Source organism: Otolemur garnettii, unplaced genomic scaffold, assembly GCF_000181295.1.
Source record: "Otolemur garnettii isolate 467f Iridium unplaced genomic scaffold, OtoGar3 scaffold00008, whole genome shotgun sequence".
Classification (NCBI taxonomy): Eukaryota; Metazoa; Chordata; class Mammalia; order Primates; family Galagidae; genus Otolemur; species Otolemur garnettii.
Window position 1 is genome coordinate 17,380,197 of NW_003852403.1, and position 15,165 is coordinate 17,395,361.

A 15,165-nucleotide genomic window follows, 5' to 3' on the forward strand; every position below is an offset into this window, starting at 1 on the left:
TTTTTTTTTTTAATAGAGTATAGCATTCCAATGTGTGACTGTAGTATCTCCAGTCTTTTTCTGTTATATATAGTGCTGCAAACGCATGCATGCATGCATGCACACACCCTCACTCACATGTTCTTAGGTGTATCAGAAGAATAAATTACTGGAAGTGGTGTTGCCAGGTCTTAGATGGTAAATGCATATGTGTTATGTTAAATGATGCCATGTTTCTTTTCCTGAGGTTATTCCATCAACTAGCAGTGTATAAGAGTACATTTTTTTTTTTAGAGCAAAGAGCAAAATTCAGCAGAAAGTGCAGAATTCCTTTACGCCTCCTCCCCACATATGCACACCCTCCCCAACTGGTGACATCCTATACCACAGTGGTGCGATGGTTACAATGAGCCTACATGGATGCATTGTTATTAGCCAAATCCTATAGTTTAATATTAGGGCTGACTTTTACTGTTACACATTTAATGGGTTTTAACAAATGTACAACAGCATATACCCACCACTGTGTATCATGCAGAAGGGCTTTCACTGCCCTACAAATCCTCAGTGGTCTGCCTAATTATTCCTTCTTCCCCGAGTGTCTGGCAACCACTAATTTTACTCTCTTCAATAGTTTTGGCTTTCCCAGAATGTTGTAGTTAGAATCATACAGTATGTAGCCTTTCACATTGGCTTTTTCTCTTTGTAACATGTATTTAAGTTTCCTTCATATCTTTTCATGGCTTGATAGCTCATTTCTTTCCCTTTTCTTTTTCCTTTTCCCTTTCCCTTTTTCTCTTGCTCTTTACCTTTTCCTTTACTCTTTCCCTTTACCCAACCTTTCCCTTCCCCTCCCCTTCCTTTCCCTTTGTCTCTTCCCCTTTCCTTTCTGTCTTTCCTTTCCTCTTTCCTATCTCCCTCCCCTCTCCTTTCTTTCCACAGAGTCTTACTGTGTTTCTCCAGGCTAGAGTGCTGGGCATCTAGCTCACAACAACCTCAAAGTTCTGGGTTCAAGTGGTCCTCCTGCCTCAACCTCCTGAGTACTGAAACTATAGGTGTCCACTATGATGCTCAGCTAACTTTCTATTTTTAGTAGAGACTTGATCTTGTTGAGGCTGGTCTCAAACCCCTGAGCACAATTCAGAGGATCCTCCTGCTGTGGCCTTCCAGAGTGCTAGGATTACAGGTGTGAGCTGCTGTGCCCTGCCTGTTTGTTCTTCTTCTTCTTTTTTTTTTAAACACAGAGTAATATTTGTATATATCACACAGTTTATGTATCTATTCAGCTACTGAAGGATATCTTGATTGCTCCCAAATTGTGGCAGTTAGAAATAAAGCTGCTATAAATATTCATATACGGTTTTTTTTTCCTTTTTGGGGGACATATATTTTCAATTCATGGGTAAATACCAAGGAATACAATTGTTGGGTCATAGGATAAGAATTATTTATTTTATTTTATTTTATTTTTTATTTTTGAGGCAGAGTCTCAAGCTGTTGCCCTGGGTAGAGGCTGCGGCATCATAGCTCACAGCAACCTCCAACTCTTGGGCTCATGGGATCCTCTTGCCTCAGTTTTTTCTATTTTTAGTAGAGACCAGGTCTTGCTTTTGCTTATTCTAGTCCTTAACACATGAACTCCAGTGATCTGCCCACCTTGGCCTCCTAGAGTGCTAGGATTATAGGCGTGAGCCACTGCACCTGGCCAGGAATATGTTTAATTTTGTAAGAAATCACCAAACTGTATTCCAAAGGCTATACTATTTTGCTTTTCCACCAGCAATGCATGAGAGTTCGTGTTGCTTTACGTCCTTGCCAGCATTTGGTGTTGTCAGTGTTTTAGATTGTGGTCATTCTAATAGTTCTGTAGTAGTATCTTGTTTTAATTTGAAATTCTTAGATGACATGATGTCAGACATATGTTTGTATTCCTACTTGCCATTCCTTGATGAGGTTGTCTGCTTTGATCTTTGTTCTATTTTGTTATTGAGTTGTTTTCCTACTGTTGAGTTTTAAGCATTCTTTGTATATTTTGAATAATGGTCCTTAATCAACTGTGTTTTTTGCAAATATTTTCTCCCGGTCTGTGGCTTTTCCTCTATTCTCTTGATAAACTTTTTATTGGAAGTTAACCCATATGGAAGAGTACAAAATGGAAAGTATATCGCTTGTTGAATTTTCTATGTGAACATACTGTCTTCTTGATGTAGTTTGAATTTGATTTTCTCTCCCCCATAAATGAAGTTGAACATCTTTTCATATGACTAAGGATTATTTCTTTTTCTTGTGAACTGTCAGTTCACATCTTTTACTCACTTTTTATGTGAAATTACTGTTCCTTTTTTCTCCTCCAGGAAGTTTTTGAAAATTAGGAAGATTATTTCTTTGAGATAGGAGTAAGATTTTTTCCCCCCATTTTTCTCTTAAGTCTCTGGATTTTTATTTGTTTGTTTGTTTTGCTAGAACAAATAATTTGAATTTCTCAAATACCGGTTATAGATAATCGCTTTCTCTTCCATCAGTTTAGGACTTAGCTAAAGTATTGTTGTCTTCCAGAATTTTTCCTAATAGCTTGCAAGGCTAGTATAGTATCTTGTTCTCATGGTGTATTTTGTATATCTTTATCTTAGCATTTAATTATAATTCTTTTTTCCCTGTATTTCCTTAGATTATAAACTCTTTGAGGGCTAGAAGTGTTTATTCGTCTGTGTCTCAAGTGCTTACTATACAAGAAGTTTACAGTAAGATTAGTGTTTAATATAAATGATTGCTTCTTCTTGGTTTCTTAGATTTGCCTTTGACTTTACAGTCATTGCTGTCTAATTTAGTCTTAATTCGTCATTGGTGAACCAACCAGTCTTATTCACCCCACTTGTCATCCTTTCATTTTTTGCTATTTCCTTTGAGGATTGTTTTGGAGAGATCTTGATTTATTTCTGGAGCCTCTGTGAAGGAGAACATCTTATAAACATTTTACTTCGTAATTATGGTTTATGGGAATGTTTTGATATTAGCAAATGATGTGTTATTTCTGAGTCTTTTGTCTTGTTTTTTTTGGGGGGGACAGTGTATTATGTCTCTTTTTTGGTACCTTTCTACAATATAATTTTATAAAAACATACATACAAAGTGTAAGATTAAATGAACTTTAATATACGGAAAGCTTCAAGAGTTACCAAGTCATAGTACTTTAAGGTAAGTACATCATTCAGGTTGTGTAGTTTCCTAGAGGCTATCTAGGCTAACCTCCCATTTCAAAATTCAAAATAGTGATCTAGATACAATTTGAATTTCTCTATGCATAGGAATTTCAACCTGTTTGGTGCAGTCTCTTTTATTATTGAACAGCTACATTTGTAAATTGAGCCTTTGAAGAAGCCCTGATTGATCCACTTTTAACCATTTTCAACATAGGACTTTTAGTTTATTAAAGCTAGTAATTCTGACTTTCTTATTAAGCTTTAAAAAGTTAATTTTAAATACCATCTTAAAAAGAAACTTATAGTGCTACTAGTATAAAACTGACAAACACATTTTTAGGATTAAGGAAACACAGCCTGCCATTGTGGCTCACGCCTGTAATCCTTTGGAGGCCAAGCGGGGTAGATTGCCTGAGCTCACAGGTTCCAGATCAGCCTGAGCCAGAGTGAGATCTCTTCTCAAAAAATAGCTGGCTGGAAAAACAGCTGGGCGTTGTGGCGGGCGCCTTTAGTCTCAGCTACTTGGTAGGCTGAGGCAAGAGAATTGCTTGAGCCCGAGAGTTTGAGGTTGCTGTGAGCTATGACATCATGACACTGTACCCAGGGCAAGGGCAACAAAATGAGACTGTGTCTCAAAAAAAAAAAAAAAAGATTAGAGAAACAGTTCTCCTTTTATTTTTAGTTAATATGAGGGTACATAAAATTAGGTCACATTGCTTGCCTTTGTAAGACAAAGCGTAAGTTGTAGCTCTGTCCCTTACACAGGAAGTGTACCATACACTCTTACATTGTTCCCTGGAAAGGGACCCACTGACTCCCCCACACACATATTCACAGTTTCACTTTCTTTATTGATTTGTCCATTGCTGGCTACTGAGCATCTTATGAAGAGCCAATATTTTGACTTAGTTTATGGCTTAAAACTTGAATACATTTTAAGCATATAGTTTTTATATTTTTTGTTGTTAAAATGGCAGTCCATATGGGCAGCACCTGTGGCACAAAGGAGTAGGGTGCCGGCCCCTTATACCAGAGGTGGCGGGTTCAAACCCAGCCTCTGCCCAAAAAAACTACAAAAAAACTCCAAACAAATAAAATGGCAGTCCATTAACTGAAAACTTACCAGTTACGGTCGTATTGCCTTTCAGTTCTCTACTCATCACGTCCAAGAGATATTTATGAGATCTGTAAAGCATTTGTTTTCCATTTAGAAATTACCATTTCAGAATTACTCCATGGTAGTAGCTGTAGGGTAATATATGTATCAATAATGGTTTTATTGTTAAAAATTAAACACCCAAACTATTTAAGTGATTCCTTTTTCACTTTGGGTCTTCTTTTATGAGAAATGGTTTTGAATGGAGAATACATTCTAAGAGAATCTTTATAAACCCCTAACTTCTTCCCTCAAATATATATTCAGGTCACTTAATATTCTTAGTTGATTATGCTCTATAGTGAAGTTATCTTTACCATGATGAGAAATATGTATGGAACATATTTGTTAGACGTTCCCAAGTAACTGGTTACATTTACTGTGTGTTTAAGTATTTCCTTAGCTTTTTTGTATAAAATGAGGATTGAATGTGTTTTATTCTCACTGGAAGTTCAAAACTAGAATGTAATGTCTCTCTTCTTGATTTCTGTAGAGCAGGTTGTTGCTCTGGATGCCCAAAATATCGTAGCTGTTTCATGTGGAGAAGCTCATACATTAGCACTAAATGACAAGGGCCAGGTGTATGCTTGGGGTCTTGATTCTGATGGACAACTTGGCCTGCTAGGATCAGAGGAATGTATCAGAGTACCCAGGTAACAAAGGTGACCATAAAGAGGTCCTTAACAATCTTTTATAATTTTGTTACTCTAAATCATTATGTTTTCTAGGTATGAGTTGACAGCTAATTATTTTTTCCCTTTGAGTCCTTTAAAAGAGTTTACGTCTTGCTTTTAATTTAGGTGAACTGTTGATTGGCTATTTTTCAAATACTCTGTTTTCTCAATCATCAGTAGAATTGCATTTATGTTTGTAAATAAAAAGGATAGGGAATACTTTATTATAAATTTTCTCTTAGCAGGTTAGGCTAATTTAAACCCCTAATCCTACCATCTCAAATATCCCAGCTATTATAATATTTATATAATATATAATATAATATAATATTGGTTGGTTGCATGATTTTTCTAATCTTTTTTTAAATCTTCATTGTTTTTATTGACTATAGAAGTCCAACATTTTTAGGGTAAAAGAAATTCAGTCACTTTCCACTTTTTTACATAGCAGTGGCCATAATTTATATTAACCATTAACTCAATCATAAGATTATTAATTTTTTACCTTAAATACTTTGATTTGATCATCACATATTCTATGTATGTAACAAAATTGCACATGTGCCCCGTAAATATGTACAAATATAATGTACTGAAAAGATTAAAAAGGGAACTCTTTGGACCATTGATGATGATGATTATTATTTTTTTTAAAGTAAATTTATTTCAGGTTAATGTGAGGTTATAAACAGCCAGGTCAAAATATTTGATTTTGTTAAGTAGATCTTGTGGTTATGTCCCACACACCTTTTGTCTTGTGGTTATGTCCCACACACACATAACACCCCCAACCATGCCCATTCAGAAAATTACTTTAAATAAGCAATGCCTCATCAATGTTGCAGTCTTATAGATTTGCATAGGGCATGATCATTGTTTTAAAAAACTGTAAGAGCATGAATTACCTAGGTAAAAATAGTAAAGATTTAGAGAAAAATGATTTTTTCTATACATAAATAATACATTACTTTAACTTTTAAAAATTGTACAAATTTTGGCCTCATTAAACTCTTTTGTTTTTTCTTTCTAGTAATAGTTATAGTGATAAAAGAACATCCCAGGGAACCAAGGTTAAATCTAATTTTAAGGTTAAATCTAATTTTAGCTTTATTCCAGGTAGAATTTTGTACACATTTATGTGCTTTGTTTTTAACATTTTGTTTTTAGTTTAAGTTAAGAACTGGTATGTAACTACTAGGATAAGAAAATTGAGCACAGGAACTCTTAATCTGATATGTAACATTTACTCTATTAATGAACTATCTCTGTTGAGACTTGGATACATCACATTCACATGTTTTCTTTCTTTTTGAGACAAGAGTCTTGTTTTGTCACCCTTGGTAGAGTGCAATGGTGTCCTAGTTTATGGCATCCTCAAACTCTTGGGCTCATGTGATTCTCTTGCTTCAGCCTCCTGAGTAGCTGGTACTACAGGCGCTTGCCACAAGGGCTATTTTTAGAGACCAGGATCTCTCTTTTGCTCAGGCTGGTCTTGAACTCCTGAGCCCAAGCAATCTACCTGCCTGGACCTCCCAGAGTGCTAGGATTATAGGTGTGAGCCACTGGGCCTGGCCTTTCATGTATTTTCTTTATTGAGCTTACAACCAAATACCACCGTTTCTATGGCAGTTATAATTAGATAACAAATAGAATTCCTACTATGCATTTGATGTCTCTTGATAGTACTTTTGGGAGAGAAAAAAATTTTTTTTAAGTTAAGTAAATTGAATATTTTTAGTCATTTGAATTTTGGTTTCTTTCGGAAAGTAGTAATTTGTAACCAGATGGTTATTGGCTAGATAAAGCATTCATAGAAACACAGCGGCTTACGTTTGACCTGTCCTCTACTGCTTTTTATTTCCTCTCATAAGTAAAACTATTATTCCTAGCAAAGCTTTTTCATTTAACTTATTTTCATTCTACCATTCTCTTAATTGTCATACCTTAAAATTTTTGTTATGCACTTCTAGCATAAGAGATTTAAGTTAGTAATACGTAGGTGGATAGTAAATGGAAAGATAAGTATAAAGAGAAAATTTTATTACATGAAAATTTTGTTTAAAGGTTACCCAATAATAAATTATGTATTTGTGACTTCACCATTTTATGACTTTGAATGGGGACCTGAAAGAGAATTTACTTGAGTCCTTTGTTTTAAATATTTCTCTTTTTGTGTGTCCTGAACCTATATTGATTTTAAGCTGTGTTAAGGTTTTACTTACTGTTTAGCCTTTCAAAAGCCTGTTCAGGCTCGGTGCCTGTGAAGTGGCTAAGGTGCCAGCCACATACACCTAAGGTGGCGGGTTCGAATCCCCAGCCCAGGCCCGCCAAACAACAATGATGGCTGCAACCAAAAAATGGCCAGATGTTGTGGTGGGCGCCTGTAGTCCCAGCTACTTGGGAGGCTGAGGCAGGAGACTTGCTTGAGCCCTAAGAGTCTGAGGTAGCTGTGAGCTATGATGCCATAGCACTCTACAAAGCGCAAAAAAGTGAAACTCTATCTAAAAAAAAAAAAAAAAAAAAGCCTGTTCACCCTTTTTCAAAATGTTATGGATTGATCTGATTCATTGTAGTATATATATAGTTTTTATCAATATTAGTAGGTTTTAAAAGGTAATTTAGTATTTCAGTAGAAATGTATTTTTATGAAAGACTTGGTGACTATTGTTTATAATTTCAGTATCAAATCAATAGATGCAAAGCTAAGCTAAGAGATAATCAGCCAGCTTTGTAAAGTGTTCATATATTACCTGTAAACAGATTTCTATAAATTATTGTTTATTGATTTTTTATAAGATCACCAGAAAAATGAAGATTCACATTAGCTATAGTGTTTTGATAACAAAAGCCATTTTTATACCCAATCAATAGATAGTATGTAAATTAAGCAACACTTTTAAAGAAGAATATGTAGGCTCGGCGCCTGTAGCTCAGTGGCTAGAGCTCTAGCCACATACATACACAAGAGCTGGTGAGTTTGAATCCAGCCCGGGCTGCCAAACAACAATGACAACTACAACCAAAAAAAAAGCTGGGTGTTGTGGTGTGCACCTATAGTCCCAGCTACTTGGGAGTCTGAGGCAAGAGAATCACTTAAGCCCAAGAGTTTGAGGTTGCTGTGAGCTGTGATGCCATGGAACTCTACTCAGGGTAACAGCTTGAGACTATCTCAAAAAAAAAAAAAAAGAATATGTAATTAATAAGCAGATTATTTGAAATTACTAGTTTGATAATTTTTTCCTTCTAGTTTTGTTTTTACTTCTTGGGAAAAGAATGAATAATTTCAATAGCAGTGGTTTCTGTAGACCTGAATTTCTGGCTAGTTTTTTTTGTTAAATGTAGAGTATGTATTATACTTTTATATTTAAAAAAACTAAGCCTAATTTTACTATTTTAGTTTTGTAATCTTAGTGGAAATAATTAATTTTCCACCAAAGCTTAGAACAACAAACAGTTGTTGGCAATAAAGTTTAAGTTCAGTTTTTAAAGTTTGGCTGCTTGGAGATATATGAATTCAAAAATTATGACAGGACAAAAGAAAATGGTGTTTCTTATGAGTACAGCAATTTCTGAACTATACAAACTAAGTAAACATGTTTGAATTGTGAGCTTGGTCAGAAATAAAATTTTTTTTAACACTTTTATTCTATTTTATTTATTTATTTATTTATTTATTTATTTTGAGACACAGTCTCACTTTGTCACCCTCGAGTTGAGTGCTGTGCCATCATAGCTCACAGCAACCTCAAATTCTTGGGCTCAAGTGATCCTCTTGCCTCAGCCTCCCTAGTAGGTGGGACTACAGGTGCCTACCACAACACCTGGCTATTTTTTAGAGACAGGATCTCCCTCTAGCTTAGGCTGGTCTTCAGCTCCTGAGCTCAGGCAATCTACTCACCTTAGCCTCCCAGAGTGCTGGGATTTACAGGTATGAACCCCTACGCCCAGCCTTTAACACTCACTTTTAAAAATTAACAGTTTCTGCCTAATTTTAGCATCTGAAAATTAAGAACATGGTAGATTAAAAAGAAAGAGTATTTTTAATGATAGCGATTAGATCAGTTGTTATTCTTCATTTTTCAAGATTGAAAAAGTCAGTGTAAAGATACTTCACAAATCATTAGGATAATGGGAAATAGAAAATTGTTAATTGTATTTTGTTGGGAAAGTATTTAATGCGTTAGTTACACAAAATTTTAGTCTTTTTTTGTTGGTTGTTTTTTAGAGACAGAGTTTCACTTTGTCACCCTCCGTAGAGTGCTGTAGTGTCACAGGTCACACCAACCTCTAGCTCTTGGGGTTAGGCAATTCTCTTGCTTCAGCCTCCCAAGTAGCTGGGACTATAGGTGCCTGCCACAATGCCCGGCTATTTTTTGTTGCAGTTTGGCCAGGGGCTGGGTTTCAACCCGCCACCCTCCATATATGAGGCCAGCGCCCTACTCACTTTAGCCACAGGTGCCGCCCTAGTTTCACAAAATTTTAATCAATATAAACTTTTCACTAGTTAACATTGTTTGTTGGACTTTGGCTTTATAAACACAACTGGCAATGCCTGGTTTCTGCCTATATTGTTACTATACGTTAAGTTGGAAAAATAGAAGAATACAGGAGTGTATATATATACAGTTCTAAAAATAGAAGAATACAGGAGTATATATACACAGTGATTAATGTGCTTTGGCGCAATTCCAAGGAAAGAGTGTATGAATTTTATTTCCTAGTTTGTTAACTGTTTTCTTACAGATTTCAGAGCTCATTCAAGATTTCATTCAAGAAATGATTCAGGGGACCCTTTTAGTATTACCATAGTCATTTAAGATGTTTGGCATATTCTGGACTTGAGAGAGTTGTTTTAAATTAATAAGTACTATAAAATGTTTGGTCTAGAGGTCTGAATTTAAATTTTTTTCTAGATTAATTAGAGATTTTCATGTTTTGTGTGTATATGTTCTATTTTTCAATTTTCAGATTTGTTTTGGCTTATTTTTACTTTTTTGTTAAGTATATTTAAATCCTTTTAAAAATTACTATTAAACACATATAACTCTTTAAATTTACATTATCTTTTTTATTTGACAAAAGGGATTACTTTTGATGAGTTGTACATAATACTATTTAATTAAGTATTTTCTAATTTGTTATCTTACTAGGAAAAATGGGAGAGGGGAAGCCAGTTTGGTAAATTAAGTTTTACCATTCATATGAATTTTCTTCCTTATTTCTGAAAACTTAAAAAAATTGGTAAATTCAAATACTCATAATCTTCCGTGTATTATGCAATAATAAATCCATGTGAAGATGAAATGTGATAAATTTTTCTTTAACACAGTAATGCCACAGAAGAATATATTTTCTCTGTAGTAGATATGGCTAATGTAATTAGCACTTATGTTATAAGCCTTAGGATAGTTCTATTTTTTTTTTTTTTAATAGAGTCTCAATCTGTCACCCAGGGTAGAGGGTCATGGAGCCATAGCTCACAGAAACCTCAAACTCTTGAGTTTGAGCAAATCCTCTTGCCTCAGCCTGCCAGGTATCTTTTTAGTAGAGACAGGGTCTCATTCTTGGTCAGGCTGGTCTTGAACTCCTAAGCTCAAGCAATCTACCTGCCTTGGCTTCCCAGAGTGCTAGGATTGTAGGCGTGAGCTATCATGCCTGGCCATTAGAATGGTATTTTGGGAGAGAGAATCGGTGAGTATAAATTGCTCTGTAAATTTAGAATTTTTTTTGGCTAACTTTATGACTAACTTAATACTAAAGCCTCCAACACTTTACAAATTTATTTATTCTTTAACAGTGTTTCATTAATTTGCCAGGCACTATGGTGGGCGCTAAGTATTCTAATGGGCATAAGAAACATAATTTGCCTTCCCAGAGCTTATTATTTAGCAAAGGAGACAAACGTTAAATGAATAGATACACTTGTAATTAGTAGTGATAAATACTATGAAGGGAAAAATATAGGATGACATGAGAATGTAGTATTTTGTAATGTTTTATGTGCAGAATTTTACTTGATACCTGGAATAGATGTTTTTTCCTCTCAAAATAGGGTATGCCTGCTGTGTATAAGCAGTAGCAGTAAATGTTTAGTAACTTTAGCACAGTTGTCCATGTACAATTAAAACAAAATTTTTTTTTATCTTTTCTTTTATTTTTTTTAGATATTTGGTCTTGCTATGTTGCCCAGGCTAGTCTTGAACTCCTAGCCTTAATCCAGTCCTCCCCCTTCAGCCTCCTGAGTTAGCTGCCATGTATTTTTTATTTATTATTATTTTCACATTGTAAGTGTTTGATTTTACTATTGCGGAAAAATAGCATTTTATTACATATGAAAATTTTAAGGTGCACTGGAACCTCCTAATTTATTGGAGTCTGCTAAATTATAGCAGTTCAACTCTTAGGTTTTGTAGATAAGCGCATAAACCCACTAAATAAAAATATTTTTAATACAACAATATAGAATTAGAATAACTCTCCTTTTTCCTACTCAAAATTTGATTTGCTGAAGCTGCTTCCCGAAAATCAGGTGTTTCGACACTCTGCTCAGAACTTGTTCCGGACTCTCATTTGGCAGAATCAGGTCAGGTGGCAGTATCAGGTAAAGGGAAATAAGAAACATATTATGTTTCCTCCCCTGTCCCCCTACCCCCTTTTTTTCTTGAAAACACTCATTCAGGACCAACAGTAGCATGGCCAGGTAAAAGGGACCTATATAAAAAGATTTTGGGATGGTTGATGCACAAAGCTAATTAATTTTTGTAATGTTTTAAAAATTAGCATTTAGAATTGCATTGTATTAAAAATCAGAAAAGGAGGGAAAAGAAATTACAAACGTGTAAGGACAAAACACAAAATGCCAGAAAATAAGACTTAGCATGGTACGAATCATTATAAATGTGAATTACTTAAATTTTGCTGGAAAAAAAATAAATGGAATGCACCTATTTAGATGTAAAGCAAAAGGATAGCCTGAAAGCAATAATGTTTCCTAATTTGTGAATTGGTAGAGCAAAATGATTTAGGGATCCCTATTGGTTCTCTAGGAACCTGAGAAAGAACATACATTCTAGATTTTTAAAACTAAAGATTTTTTAAAAATATTTTAATAATAAGGGAAAACATTTGCATTATAAGACTACTCTGACGAGTACTTAAGGTGTGAGCATAGTTCATTTTGTTGAAATATTATCTTTCCAAGGTGTTTTCTCATCACACCTTTTAATTTTTTTAATTTGTATCTTATTTACTGATTTTAGCATAAACTTTTGGTAAATTGGACTTGTATGAAAAAAAATAATATGACCTGCTAGATAAATTTAAAAAATCCTACTTGCACATAGTAAGTAGTCAATAAGTAGCATTCAGAAACCATTTGTTGAATGGAATTAACTGATCCTTATCTCTTCTTATTTTCTAGAAATATTAAAAGTTTGTCAGATATCCAGATAGTACAGGTTGCTTGTGGTTACTATCATTCACTGGCACTTTCTAAAGGTAAGCATTGTTTTAATTTTCTTTCCTTTTTTCAGTTTTATTACTTGAAACTTTTTTTTTTTTTTTTTTGGAGACAAAGTCTCAATATGTTGCCGGTGGTAGAGTGCTGTAGTGTCACAGCTCACAGCAACCTCAAACTCTTGGGCTTAAGAGATTTTCTTGCCTCAGCCTCCCAAGTAGCTGGGACTACAGGCACCTGCCACAATGCCTGGCTATTTTCTTGTTGCAGTTGTCATTAATGTTCAGCTGGCCCGGGCCGGACTTGAACCTGCCAGCATGCATGTGGCTGGTGCTGTAAACACTATGCTATAGGTGCCAATCCTACTTGGAACTTTTTTAAATGAGTAGAAAGTTATCCAACTTTGTTCTTTTATACCATTTTTTTTTTTTTTTTTTTGCAGTTTTTGGCTGGGGCTGGGTTTGAACCTGCCACCTTTGGCATGTGGGGCCAGCGCCTTACTCCTTTGAGTCGCAGGCACTGCCCCATCCAACTTTGTTCTTATTTTTATCAGATTGTCTCAGTTCTTCTTGATCCTTTTCCACATAAAATTTAGAATTAGCTTGTAAGCCCTCACATGTGTATTCTATTTCTCTCTGTCTCTCTCTCACACACAGAGAAACTGCTGGGTTTTTTTTTTTTAATGTTTAAATAAAAAAAATTATTTTAGTCTGGACTCTGTGCCTCACAGCTGTAATCCTAGCACTCTGGGAGGCCAAGGCAGGTGGATTGCTTGAGCTCACGAGTTCAAGACCAGCCTGAGCAGGAGCGAGACCCCCATCTCTAAAAAGAATAGCCAGCATTGTGGCAGGCACCTGTAGTCCCAGCTACTTGGGAGGCTGAGGCAAATGAATTACTTGAGCCCAGGAGTTTGAGGTTGCTGTGGGCTATGATGTTAAAGCACTCTACCTAGGAAGAGAAAGTGAAATTCTGTCTCAAAAAAGAAAAAAAAAACTATTTTAAAAGTAGAGATGAGGTCATTCAAGCAGTCCTCTTGCCTCAGCTTCCCAAAGAGCTAGGATTATAATTATAAACCACCATTCCAGGCCAGAAATTTTTATTGGGATTTCATTGTCTCAAAATCAATTCGAGGAAGATCTTTGTAATATTGAATCTTTTAATTTTTATACAAGATATATTTCTTCATTTATTTTGTCTCCTTTTAATTTTTCTCAGTATTTTGTTTTAGGTGGATAGGTTTTAATATATCTTTTATTAGACTTTTCCTTAGGTCTTTAATTTTTGTTGTGAATGATGTTTTTTAAATTGTTTATTATATAGGTATGAAATTGGTTTTTGTGTCTAATTGTTCATTAAACAATGAAAAGCTATTCTTTCATAGTTGGGAAAGACTGCTTCCCCAGTATCTCTTAATCTAGCAGATAAACCTTTATTTTTTTGTTTTTTTCTTCAGAGTCTTATTTTGTTGCATGCCCACCCCCATCCCTCCCCAAGCTCACAGCAACTTCAAACTTCTGGTTTGAGGCTCAAGTGATTCTCTTGTCTCAGCCTCTTTAGTACCTGGGCTACAGGTGCCTGCCACAATGCCTGGATTTTTGGAGACCAGGTCTTGGCTCTTGCTACCTTGGCCTCTCAAGAGTGCTAGGATTAGTTATGAGCCACTGGGCCTGGCCCAGATAAACTTTTTACAAATAAAAATAGAGAAGAAAGCTAAACATCCTACTAGCTTTGTTTGCATTTTTCTCTTACTGCTTTAACTTGTTCATAGCCAGCTAAAGATTGGAATTTGGATCGGTAAAAAACCCGTCACATGTTTATTTTTTACCATCAAAAATAATTTCCAGTATCGCCATTATTATTACTATTATTTTAATTTATTAAGTGTCTGGTGAGCCTACTATGAATAAAACACTAGACTAGAACTGTAGAGAAACACAGATAAATTAAGAAAGACAGTTTTAGGGAGCATACACTCTAGGGCAGCGGTTTTTAACCTGTGGGTCACGACCCCTTTGTAACAATGAAAATACATCGTGTCATTAGGAAGGTTGAGAACTACTGCTTGAGGGGAAGAGGCAGATATCCAAATAACTGTAGTTTGAAATGGACAAAAACATAGTGTTTTGCACAAGGTAAAAAAAAAAAAAAGAGAGACCATGAAGAAAAAGATGTAATTAATTAGTTCTAATCGGTAGAACTGGTAACAATGAAGAGAGGATTGGTATTTGGTGCAAATCTCAAAAGATGAGTAGAATTAAGAATTGGAGAAATGTTGAGAAGCAGCTAGGCTAGGGGAAATGTTAGGAAGTGACTAAGGGGATAGTACTAATAAAAGGCATAGATTTAAGAAAGTGATGGCTTGTAGAGTTTTGTGTATTGTGAGGACACGGGAAACATACCCATACTTTAGTTGAGGCTGAAATAAAAATAGAAATTTGTTATAAAGGGTCTTCAATATCATATTAAGGAATTTGGACTTCTGTAGACAGTGAGGAACATGGCATCTCTATGTATTCTTTCTTGTTGCTTTGCCAGTACCTTTTTTAATATTTTGGTATGTAGATCTAACATAGATTTAAATCCAAAGATTTTACTGAGGAGTTTTCCATCTTGACCTGTTTTTTTTTGCATTGTTCAGCTTTATGCTTTAGGCAGTATCTTATCCATTTATTATCCTTTTTTTTTTTTTTTTTTTTCCTT

General features: G+C 35.0%; 1 protein-coding gene across 8 annotated transcripts in view; it reads left to right on the top strand.

Moving 5' to 3' along the window:
• The window catches only part of HERC4 (HECT and RLD domain containing E3 ubiquitin protein ligase 4), a 153,577-nt gene that overhangs the window by 24,005 nt on the left and 114,407 nt on the right, over positions 1–15,165 (top strand). For 5 of the 8 annotated variants that reach the window (XM_023509507.1, XM_012801419.2, XM_023509511.1 and 2 more), the window contains 2 exons: positions 4,829–4,988; positions 12,430–12,506. In XM_023509507.1, the coding sequence (XP_023365275.1) occupies positions 4,829–4,988; positions 12,430–12,506 (237 nt within the window). The remainder of the gene's footprint in view (positions 1–4,828; positions 4,989–12,429; positions 12,507–15,165) is intronic. The other 3 variants (XM_023509509.1, XM_023509510.1, XM_023509513.1) reach the window with 2 other exon arrangements.